We start from the raw sequence: 12,500 nt of genomic DNA on the forward strand, positions 1-12,500 counted from the left end.
AGTCCCAAGAGCTGGTGAGAAGAGCGTCTGCTTTCATCCTCAACCAGCAGGGGGGGGGGGGGGCAGCTGCAGCGCGCACACACACCCCTACACACGCTAGATTTTATTCGTTCCTCTCTGAAAGTTTCCTCTGACCCACAGACAAGTCCCGCCTCCATTGTGTCATCAGGTCCCGCCTCCCCCAGCCCATACATCATGCCCCCCCGGGGCCCTTGTGGGGGGGGGGGGGTGGCTCAGCCTCACCTTGGCCTCTTTACCAAAGCCGTCGTCTTTACTGTCATGTTATCTGTTCCTGCCCGATGGGGGCGGCAAGGGGGGAGGTGCCGTTACTCCATCCATCTGAACCTCCGTATCACTGCCCCCCCCGTCTGGTGCAGTTCCACGGTAAATACTCCCCCCCAGCTGGGTGATTTAGGGATTTGAGCAACAGTTCCTCCCTGCAGATCTATTTTGAGGCTCTCACCCCATCCATCACCCCCCCACCCCCCAGCCCCGCTCTGTTGATCCAGTGAACGTCTGAAATGTCTGGGGGGGTGGGCGTGTTAACTGGACCCACCGTCACGCCTCACCCGGTCGCACCCACATCGACACGCACGGCAAAACGCCACCACAGAAGAAGAACCCGGTCGACCTTTGACCTCTGGGCATCCTTCACCCCCTCCAAGAAGAAGCAGCAGGGGGAGGAGCTTAAAACAGCCAATGGAGTCATGGTCAGCAGGGGGAGGAGCTTAAAACAGCCAATGGAGTCAGCATCAGCAGGGGGCGGAGTTTAAAACACCCAGTGGCGTCTGCAGGACGTTTGACCCCGGTGACACTGGTAACTGTTAACGGGGTTTGGGTGACTCCATCCTCACAGCTGTGTGTGTGTGTGTGTGTGTGTGTGTGTGTGTGTGTGTGTGTGTGTGTGTGTGTGTGTGTGTGTGTGTGTGTGTGTGTGTGTGTGTTTATTGCCTTGAGCCACGGGGGGCAAATCCCAGTTTATTGAGCTGCTGCTGAAGCCGTGGCTCGAATTTCCCCTGCAATTATGGTAACACACACACACACACACACACACACACAAACACACACACACACACACACACACACACACACACACACACACACACACACACACACACTTTGTCACCACAAAAGGCAATCTGCGCCGTGAGTTTTGACCTATCCTGACGACCCTACGGGTCACTGATGACGTCACTGATGACGTCACTTGACGCATCAACATGACAGGTGATGTCAGGATTGTGGGGGGAGTTACGTCCGTCCTTCATGAACCCTGACCCTCCTGCCACGAAACAACAACGCTAACACGTCTGAACAGCCAATCAGCTGGTGGGGGCGTCGCCGGTGCCACTTCCAGCCAAAACGTTCTTGGGGGGTGGGGGGGGGGTGATGATGACCCCAGCAACGACATGTGATCAATGGCGCCGCACGCTCATTCATCATCCTGATTGGACGAGAACGACAGCGAAGCAGGAAGTGATGGGGCCTAAACCGTCAGGCTGACTCCTCCCCCTTCAGGAGGATTGAAGCGGGTCGACATACCCCCCCACTCCACCCCCACCCCCTCCCACGTCCGTGCCCCCCGACACCCGATCCCCGGCGGGGGCCTTCAGACGTGGTTAACACAGACACTCTGCACGCCCCCCCTGCCACCCGCAATCCATCCACAGCCAATTACCAGCAATTTCCCTGTCCTGGGTGGGGTGAGGCGGGGTGGGGGGGGCAGACACACATGGCTCTGTTTACAACACGCCGGTTGTTTGGCTTCGCCATGGCAACGCAGCGCCGACTGGATGGAGGTTTCAAAGCCAGTCGGGTGTGTGTGTGTGTGTGTGTGTGTGTGGGGGGGGGTGTCGTGTCTCATTTAGGCATCATGCACGAATGTCGCACAAACACACGTCTGCGCCCCCCCCCCCCACACCCCGGCTTCTGTTTGGTTTCCTGAAATCCGGCGTTGGGAAACCGGAGCCACGCGGCGAGGAGGAGCTGGAATGTCTGCCCCCCCCCACCACAGGAAACCTGGAGCATCTCAAGCTGGGGGAGTGGTGGTGGTGGGGGGGGCCAGACTCACCAAACTGGCGACCGGTGACACCCCCAGACTGACGCGACAGGAACAGGAAGCAGAAAGTCGCCCCCGGATCAAGACGCCGCCAGCGCCCGGAATAGAAGTCAGAGAATTACCCAGCTGCCCCCAGGCGCACGTGCCCCCCCCCACGTCAACTAAATCCGCATAAAAATCAGTTCCCATGACAGCAGCGTCTCCATGACGACGACATCAGGTAGGAATCAGACTGTTTAACCCTCGACTGCCTGATGGGGTTTAGAACCGCTGGGATTCAGAGGATCAGCAGCCGTAACCGTGGCGACCGCCGGACCGTACCAACTCGTCTTCAACCCCCCCATTTCTGCCCCCCCCCAGCTGCTGGTAACCTCCAGTGGGCGTCCCTGCTGGGAATCTGAGCCCACTCGGTTTTTCCACCGCGCGGCGCTCCTTCCTGCCCCCTAATGTCCATCTGAGGAAACACACCCCCTGCCCCCCCCTGCATCCCGCTGACCTGTTATTACCCCCGCACCTACAGAAACAGATCAGTGTCGCATCCCTCCCCCAGAAACCTCCGACCACGCCGCGTGAACCCCCCCATCTCAAAGGGTGACCCCGTCACCCCCCACCCCCCGATAAAACAACACAGCCCCCCCCGGTGAGGTCTGCTGTCAGACATGGCAACCTGCAGGGGCTTTCATCTGGACACACACACACACACACACACACACACACACACACACACACACGTCAGACCTCGCCGATGGCGCTCTGTGACGTTCACGCAGGAATGTTCCATCATCAGGGTGTGTGTGTGTGTGTGTGTGTGTGTGTGTGTGTATGTGTGTGTACGGGGGGGGGCTCCTGGACCCGAGTCCATTTCATCTCCCCCCGTCAGGTGAACAGAAACACCGTATTTCTGTCATCGTCTCCGGGACGCCGCGGTCCCGTCATTTCTGCTCGCCGCTGATGGCGTTCGGGGGCCTGGGGGGGGGGGGGGGGGGCTGGGACCAGGGTGAATTGTGGGAAACCAGAGTGCAGTCTGTGGCCTCGCAGCGGGCGGCCCTTCGCCGTCTCTATCTCCATTTCTCTTTTGGCAGCGAATCACACGAGGTTTCACGCAGATCGGCCTCAAATGATCTGGGAAAACACAGCTGGCCCCGCCCACCAGTGTGTGTGTGTGTGTGTGTGTGTGTGTGTGTGTGTGTTACCTCCACGTAGTCTCTGGAGTGGCCCCAGTCCCTCTTGGAGTCCAGGTTGCCCAGGCTGAAGCACTCCAGCTGGCCCAGGTGAATCTTGGCCACAGAGCGGCTGATTTTACGCGTCACAAAGTTTGCACCTGAAGTACACACGGAGAGGAACACGGCTTGAACACGTGGAGCTGGTTTAGCTCCAGCATCAAGAGCACACACATGAAGGCGAGGCCTTCCAAACCCCCAGAAACCGGAGCACCCACCCCCACATCCACCCCCACCCTACCCAGAACCCCCCCACTTTGAAACCTTCCCTCTCATTTTCGTCTCTAATTCGCTGCTCCGGTATCAGATCCGGGCGGGGCGCCGAGACGCTTCCCCAAGCACCGACGGGACCACCACCGAGTTCGGCTCCGTCTGCCAGGTGGGGGCCACACACGTGTGGCGTTCAGGAGCGCCTCCGTGCCGCTGGAGGGGGGACAAAAAGCCTGGAGGTGCTTGGCGGCGAACGCTGAGCGTTGGTGTTGCGTTCAGGGACCTGCCAGCGGCGTGTCACGTCTAATAACGCGGCAGCAGATGTCAGAATACGGTTTTCAGAGCTGGCGTTTATTTTTAGCCGCGGCTTCGCTGCGGAATAAATCTCCCACAGGCCGGCGTGAACCGCTGAGACATCTGGGAGCTCTGAGAGCTCCGGAGGCTCGTTTTGGAGCTGCAGATGAATGCGGCCTTTTAGCAGCGGCCCATCCCGGCCAGAACGCCGCCGCGCCGTCACATCGCTGCAGCGCCGCCCGGCCTGACATGGAGCAGAGCTTCCATCCCGACGCAGGAAAATCCCACGAACCCAATCATGCGAACGCACCAAAATTTGTAGTAATTATTTCATAGGAGAGCGACAGCGCCGGGGGGGGGGGGCTGAGTCAAAGCAGACCAGCGGAGGTCAGACACGCTCATGTGAGAAAATACAGCGTGGTGTGTGTCGGTACCCCCCCCCGGCAGGACTGCAGCTCTGTGACGTTTAATGCATTTAAAACGAGTGTACGTCTAGATCAGGTGTCAAACTCAAGGCCCGGGGGCCAAATGTGGCCCTCCACATCATTTTGTGTGGCCTGCTAGAGTGTCTAAAAATAAGCAGGTCAAAAGTGTGCTTTGAGCAAAAACTACATTTCCCACAATGCAGTAATTCAGCCCAGTTTAACTTAAAAACATTTTGAACAAAGTTAATGTCCTAACTTGTGTCTGATGTTATTTTTCTTTATTGATTGATAGTTTGATCCTTGATTGATGGAGTTCTGTGGGTTTAATAACCTGACAAATGAAAAGGATTTATGTTAGAACAGAGAAACAAACAAACATGTTTTTTCTGTCTAACTGTAATGTTTGGAACTAGAATCAGTCAGAAATTCAGTTATTTAACATTAAGGAGTAGTTACATTTAGTTACATTACACTGAGTTACATTTAGTTACATTTATTAGTTACATTAAGGAGTAGTTACATTTAGTTACATTACACTGAGTTACATTTAGTTACATTTATTAGTTACATTAAGGAGTAGTTACATTTAGTTACATTACACTGAGTTACATTTAGTTACATTTATTAGTTACATTAAGGAGTAGTTACATTTAGTTACATTACACTGAGTTACATTTAGTTACATTTATTAGTTACATTAAGGAGTAGTTACATTTAGTTACATTACACTGAGTTACATTTAGTTACATTTATTAGTTACATTAAGGAGTAGTTACATTTAGTTACATTTATTAGTTACATTAAGGAGTAGTTACATTTAGTTACATTACACTGAGTTACATTTAGTTACATTTATTAGTTACATTAAGGAGTAGTTACATTTAGTTACATTACACTGAGTTAGATTTAGTTACATTTATTAGTTACATTAAGGAGTAGTTACATTTAGTTACATTACACTGAGTTACATTTAGTTACATTTATTAGTTACATTAAGGAGTAGTTACATTTAGTTACATTACACTGAGTTACATTTAGTTACATTTATTAGTTACATTAAGGAGTAGTTACATTTAGTTACATTACACTGAGTTACATTTAGTTACATTTATTAGTCACTTCCGGCCCTTTGAGGACAGCTGTTATGCTGATGTGGCATAGGGGGCGGAGCTACCTGTTGTGACAGGTACATATTGAGGACGGTTCTGTTATATCAGCTTTGTGTGTGGGCTCAGTTCACGCATGAACACGCCACATTCACACGTCACGTGACCAGCGACGGAACGAGTCCACGGACAGGAAGTGGAACCCCCGCCGCCGTCCGTGGAGAACACCCCCAGGACCCGAACGCCTGAGGAATATTTTCTCGGCTGTGGAGGAAGTGTGAGAACACGACCTCTCGTCATGGACTCCTCACCACACGCAGGATGGATGTTGGCGTGTAATAACCCGTGTTCGGGATTAAATGTCATCAGCCGCCGTCGCCACGATGACGTCCAGACCCTGAAACGGTTTCTCACACGTTGGAAATACGATCCTGAATGGTTGGAACGCTCCACTCGGAATCATCTAGAACAAACTAACGCTAAAAACTACGATTTAAAAGATTTGTTTTTTACCGTTAATCCACAAAAAACAAATTTAACCCTTTACTTAAACGTGACGACTTTCCATTGTCGCCCAGCGGCTCTGGAAACTCACGACTCCCACTCCCAGGAATGGATTACACAGTAACTACAGTTACCCGTCTCTGTTTACTTGGGGTGGGGCGGCAGCGGTTGCTACGGCGATTTGGAGGTCGGGGGTTTGATTCCAAGGGAAACTGGCGATTGCAGGTTAAACTGAGGTTGTCTAAACTCCGGCGGGCCGAGCCCGCTCTTAAAGAGGTGTCGGGGGGATCCAGTGGAGTGGGGGGGGCCCCGTCGGTAATAAAGTGTGTTACGTGCCCCCGGGCACACCTGCGCACCCTCGTAAAGCTCACACCTCTGTTTGGAGTGGCTCTGCTCCCTGCCGCTCTAATTGGTGCGGCGTGGACCGGGGTGGGGGGGGGCGATGGAGCGGCTGGCCCGGACCGGGACAAAGCCTCTCTGTTCCAGCCCCGGGTGTTAATGTGTTTCCTTTACTGGCAGCGGCACCGCAGGACCGCCAGGAGGCGGGGCTGAGGCGGGGGGGGGGGCTCCGGTGGCCGTTTCACCTCGACCGCGGTCCGGAGGAGAGTCTCATAAAACCACGAGCCGTGAAAACTGAGCAGACAGCAGAACCCGGGCCAGAGAGGGAGTCTGGACCCCCCCACTCCCCCATCTCTTACCCTCACCCCCCCATCTCTCTCTCTCTCTTCGTTTAACTGTTTCTCGTTGTTTTCAGACAGTCTTGGTTGGACAGCTGGGCTCCAGTTTGGGGGGAAAATGAGATGGGAGGGGGGGGTAAGGGGAGGGACGTGTCACACATCCAGCCGGGCCATGTGGGCCCAGACAGGACCGGGACAGGAGCTGTCAGCCGGGGCCTGGGGGAGGCGGTGGGGGGGTCAGGGAGAGGTTTTGGCTAAAAAGAAACTACATCTACACCAAAATAACCCGCAAACAGGATTCCTGAGGAAATGGTCGACGCCCACTTCCTGTTTGGAGGCGGTTCCAGTCCAGCGGACCAATAGGAAGAGCTTCAGCTCCAGCGCTCGGACGCACAACACGTTAAACATCTTCCAGAAACTCCAGAAAAACAGAGACTGTCAGAGTGTCGGCGTACGGCGAAGCCTCGTGAACGCGCCGCCGCTCCGTTCAGACGTGATTTGTAATTTGCAGGATGTTGTTAACTCCCCCCCCCCCCCAATAAAAATACAGACTGACTCGCTGACCTGAAATGTTTTGAATAAGCAGCGTTCCCAAAAATAGGATGATGGATCGCGCACTTCGCTCTAGAACCACGACTCATTCCGCGTCTTTTTTCCAGATATTTTCCGGCTGACTCATTCCTGTCGTTGCTTGTCTGAACCGGCCGTTTGTGAGGCTGGCAGAGAACAGAACATCCAGGAGTGTGTGTTTCTGTTTGCAACAGAAACGTGAAGGCCTGACACACCTGCCGTGGAATCCAAGCCCCATAATGCCCTTCTGTCGACGCGCGGCGCCCGCAGGGAGGGAAAGTCTTTGTGCAACACAACCTTCATTTACTGACACTTTCGAGGATTCCGTCGACTTAAGTCGGGCTGAGAGAGAATTCCTCCGCCGACAAAGACGCGTCTGCCATCGCTCTGATTGCACCATTCACATCCTGGCTGTTCTCTGGGGGGGGTGAGGGGGGGTTACTTGTGTCGCATCCAAGAGTTGCCAGACGCTCCGCTAACGTCGTGTCCGTTCACACCTGACGAGCCGCCGCCCTCGAATCGACCGACAGGAAGGGTGCAGAAAGATAGACAAGCGATGCACACGGCGCTCGGACGGCGTCGGACGGGTCGGATGACGTAGAACGGGTCGGATGGGTTGGACGGCTCGGATGATGGATGAAGAGCTGTTCGTAATCGGAGTGATGCAACGATGTGATGGGCAGCGCAGGGAGTGGAAAGGTGTGTGGAAAGAAAGGGAGGCTGTGGAGAAAGAGTGAAGCTTGTTTGTGTTTGGCTCCGCCCCCCGCCCCCCACCCCCCGCCGAGGAAACGTGATTCACCCTCGAGACAAAAAAAAACCACACTCCGTCAACCAACCTGGTTACCATGGCGATCTCATACTACAAACACAGGATTCAGGCGATCAACGGGGACGAACGAGGGCGTCGCCGTGGCGGAGGGCGCGACCTCTCCTCGCCCGGACCCCCCCTGCAGCTCGCTGTTTGGACGGCTCTCCTTATCGACGCGGCGATAACACATTAAAGTTGCCCCCACCGCTCGGCCCCCGTCTGAGCAGATATTACCCAATCCCCCCCCCGACCCCCGCTCCCATCTTTTGAAAATAACCCCCCTAGTAAATGGAAAACAGATCGCGTTGCCGATCTATTGGCCGATCTGACCCCTCGGGCTCGACCCTCAACAAAAGCAGAAAGACGAAGCCGAAGCACATCAAGACCCACAGCTGTGTGTGTGTGTGTGTGTGTGTGTGTGTGTGTGTGAGAGACGGCGTGGGGGGGCAGCGTTGACTTTGGCGATGCTAACCGGCCTCCTAACATAACAGTATATTATTCTATACCGCCGAGCGTGGAACATGGAGAACTCGGGATAGCGAGAGGGATTGGACGTCCCCAAATAAACCAGTGGATTATGTTCAGGCTGGAGCTGGATTAGCATTACCGTTAGCGTTAGCGGCTACGCTAACAGAACCCTTAGATCAACGGACTGTTAATCCCTCCAGATTAAACCTGAGTCTGGACTCTTATTGTCATTATTTTGGGGCTCCTCTGAGGTCCTGTGTGTTTGTATGAACTGGAGACTATCTGACCCCCCCCGGCTAACGCTAATCCCCCTCCTCAGAGCCAGTTTGGGAGCTGTTTGTTATGGCTAACAGCTAAGCTAACCAGAGAGCTGCTATCGGCGGTGTGAACCGGCCGGCGGACGCAGGAGTCCGTTTGCTTTTCTTTACGCTGGATTTCCAGTGGAATATTCTTCTGTCCAATCAGAGCTCTTCCTGCAGATCAGCTGTTTATTGGTGGAGGTCAGGTGTTTACAGGAACCGTAAGAGAAACCAGAAGAACATTCCAGGTGGAGCTGAAAAAACCGGAGCTAACAGGCGTTGTTACCCCAGCCTGCAGGGTAATCAGTGGCTCCAGCCAGCTAATGCTAGCAGCACGTTAGAGGGGAGCAGGCGTTATTGCCCCAGCCTGCAGGCGTTGGGTTCTCTCCGTTGGTTCCTTCGCTGGTTTCTGTTTATTCTGACAACGCAGCGGCGGACGGATTCCGTGAAGCCTGCAGGAACAAACCCGTGACGCCTCAGAGCGCTGCCAGCATTTATTTTGGCACTTCATTAATCCTGGTCAGATAAGACCGTTTTCAAACCCGCTGAGACAATTTCATATGAAATATGTCGATTTCACAGCGATGCTTTGACTCATGCCAGTAAAGTTCAGGATGAAGGTTAAAAAAAAAAAACACTATCATTTGTTTCTGTGCAGCAAATTAATATTAGAATTAATTCACATCTTTTGGCTTTTGGGTGTTTTTCTCCTGACAAGAATAATGGTCCTGATGCAAATACCTGAGATGAAATCGGAGCATCAGATGTGATGAGTCTTTAGGAAGAGTCTTTAGGTAGAGTCTTTAGATAGAGTCTACAGGTAGAGTCTTTAGGTGGAGTCTTTAGGTAGAGTCTTTAGGTAGACTCTTTAGATAGAGTCTACAGGTAGACTCTTTAGGTAGAGTCTTTAGGAAGAGTCTTTAGGAAGAGTCTTTAAGTAGAGTCTTTAGGTGGAGTCTTTAGATAGAGTCTTTAGGTAGAGTCTACAGGTAGAGTCTTTAGGTAGAGTCTTTAGGTAGAGTCTACAGGTAGAGTCTTTAGGTAGAGTCTTTAGGGAGAGTCTTTAGGTAGAGTCTTTAGGTAGAGTCTTTAAGTAGAGTCTTTACGCTATGAACCCTCACTCAGACTCAGACTGTAAATCTAGGACCAGAACCCGAACAATGAAGGCGTGCCAGGCGTCCAGCGGGTGACGGAGTGCACGGCCCAGAGCCTCCTCAGCGCGGCGGTGGCGGCGGGGTCACAACGGCCCCGGGGGGCGCGGATAAACACGGGCCAGGCCAGCCAACACAAACGCCACACCGGTTTGAGCGAGGCAGCTGTGGGACATCTGGCCACATCACGGCGGCGTTCCTGCTTTACGAGCAGCAGCGAGCGTCACTCTGAGAATAGAAGGAGTCAAGCAGCATTGTGTGTGTGTGTGTGTGTGTGTGTGTGTGTGTGTGTGTGTGTGTGTGTGTGTGTGTGTGTGTGTGTGTGTGTGTGTGTGTGTGTGGCGAGAGAGGCAGAGCTGGACCGGCACCAGCGGGGTGAGGACGTGTTATCGCGCCGCGCCGCGCTCTGTCCTTATAAGGGCATTCTGGAGATGCGTGGGGAAGGACACCAGCATCAGTTTCACGCTTCATCTACTCATCTCTGAAGCTGAAACCCACAACCAGCTTCACCACCGATGACTCAAACCCCGTCTGCACGTCAGGATTAAAGTTCACGATGCGGAGGATGATCCAATGTAAAGAAAGACGTTTAAATCTTTTGATAGACGCAAACGAGCCAACAACAGCTTACAGTCATTTATCTTTTATCGGTGGCTCAGCAGTTGCATCAGTGCATTTTACCTCCAGACAGCAGTGCATCCTGGGATGCACTTCAAGAAAAATGACCATGACGTTTATATATCCCAAACTTAATAACAGAATATACGGTAGAAACGTACGCAGGGATTGAGTTTAGCCAATAGCATAATATAAAAAGTAAAAAAACTCTTGATTTAATGTTTATATTAATAACATCATAACTGTTTAAGTAAAAAGAAAAAAAGAGTAAAATCATATTTTAGTTTTATCAAAATGTTAAAGCCTGGTAGTCGTTTAAAATAATCAAATAATGTGCCTCCAAGACGCAACGACGCTCGCAAACCAGAACACTGCAGATCTGCTCTTATTTGTGTTATTTTGTGGAAGCGCTGAGGTTCGATTCCCAGGGCCAAAGCTGCCTCTCCTGCGAGGGTTAATTGAGCAGTAATTGCCCCGACTGTGAGCCCAATTATCAGAATTGCTTTGGATTCGTTGTGTGTCGACTGACAAACGGTTTCTCCTTACCTCCATCAGTCTGTGGGTTCTCCTCCCCGGCCGGGCCTCCGGCGTCATTACCGGGTCGGCGGTGTCAAATCGTGACAAGACCTCCGCGGCGGTGGGACGGTTTGTGCTGCAGCGGCTGTAAAGCCACACCGGTTCCCACACCTATCTATCTGCGCTGAGCCATTAGCGTTTACTGGCTGACCCCTGACCCTGGCCGGGGTCATGGACAGGGCCTTCATTAGGGGATAAATCATAAACACCTGAGCGGCTGACCCGGGTGCAGCGCCGCGCTCGTAGTCATGTGGTATTCATTTGGGGTGGCGGTGGCGTGTAAATCGGGTTAAACCAGCGCCTGCGACCCTCGGGGCTCAGAGCACATATTAAAAATGTGACCACAACCGCCCCACTATGTGTCAGGACGTGTGTGTGTGTGTGTCACAACGTGTGTGTGAGTGTGTGAAGCGGTGGCTCCAGTGGTGAAGGAATATTAGCTTATATGAAGCGTGTAATTGAATACTTTTACACAATGCAACAATGGCCTGCTTTCTGTTTCCCCGCTTTATAGCATGTTAGCTTAGCGTGCGCTAAATGATGTCAGCATGCAGCATATTCCCAACGTGCGCTCAGGGAAACGATGCATGGCACGATATGCTTCAGGTGCAGGACGACGGGATTAGAGATGGTGCAGACGCCGTAGACACAGCAGACGCTGCAGACACAAAAGACACTGTAGATTCTGCAGACGCAGCAGATGCTACAGATGCTGCAGACACAGCAGACGCTGCAGAAGTTGCAGATGCAGGAGACGCTGCAGACGCAGCAGATGCAGCAGACGCTGCAGACACAGCAGACGCTGCAGAAGTTGCAGATGCAGGAGACGCTGCAGACGCAGCAGATGCAGCAGACGCAGCAGATGCAGCAGACGCTGCAGACACAGCAGACGCTGCAGAAGTTGCAGATGCAGCAGACGCTGCAGACGCAGCAGTTGCTGCACACGGTGGTGCTGTAGACGATGCAGATGCAGCAGACACAGAAGACACAGCAGACGCTGCAGATGCAAACTTTGAACAGCTAATTATATACAGTATAAGTTACATAAACAACGATAAAGTTGTGCAGGAGCGGAGCGAGCACCACAGGAAACCGGCGCTGCATCCACGCGGTGTGGAACGCCGTTTTCCCGGCGACGCCGTTTGCCTCCTGACTGTCAGGTGACGGTAACACCGTGGGACGCGTGGAGGTTTATTCCGTCTGACGCGAGCGCCAGTTGGCCGCCGGTGCGGACTTGCAGCCCGACGTTTTGGCCGAGGTAAGCGAGTAAAGAGTCGGACCTCATTGGCGTTGGTTCTTCGGTGACTTGGCGTTTCGATGATAACACGCCAGCAACGCGTCACCCCAAGAACACCCAAACACACGTCAAGAACTTTGTGTTTCAGTAGAATACGTGTGCAGTAAAGGTGTGCAGCCGCTCACCTCTCCTCGGGCTCTCGTGGTTAAACAGGATCCCGTTGACGGCGAAGATGTTGTAGGCCTCCCTGAAGTTCACCACGATCCAGTAGGCGTAGA

At 53.0% G+C, this 12,500-nt stretch overlaps 1 protein-coding gene across 1 annotated transcript in view; it reads right to left on the reverse strand.

The window, feature by feature from the left end:
* gmds (GDP-mannose 4,6-dehydratase) overlaps positions 1-12,500 on the reverse strand; it is a 90,647-nt gene that overhangs the window by 51,920 nt on the left and 26,227 nt on the right. The window contains exons 6-7 of the mRNA XM_068320361.1: positions 12,408-12,500; positions 3,253-3,380 (exon numbers count right to left, since the gene is read on the reverse strand). The exon at positions 12,408-12,500 is cut by the window's right edge and continues 12 nt beyond it. Coding sequence (XP_068176462.1) covers positions 3,253-3,380; positions 12,408-12,500 — 221 coding nt within the window. The remainder of the gene's footprint in view (positions 1-3,252; positions 3,381-12,407) is intronic.

Source organism: Antennarius striatus, chromosome 7, assembly GCF_040054535.1.
Source record: "Antennarius striatus isolate MH-2024 chromosome 7, ASM4005453v1, whole genome shotgun sequence".
Taxonomy (NCBI): domain Eukaryota; kingdom Metazoa; phylum Chordata; class Actinopteri; order Lophiiformes; family Antennariidae; genus Antennarius; species Antennarius striatus.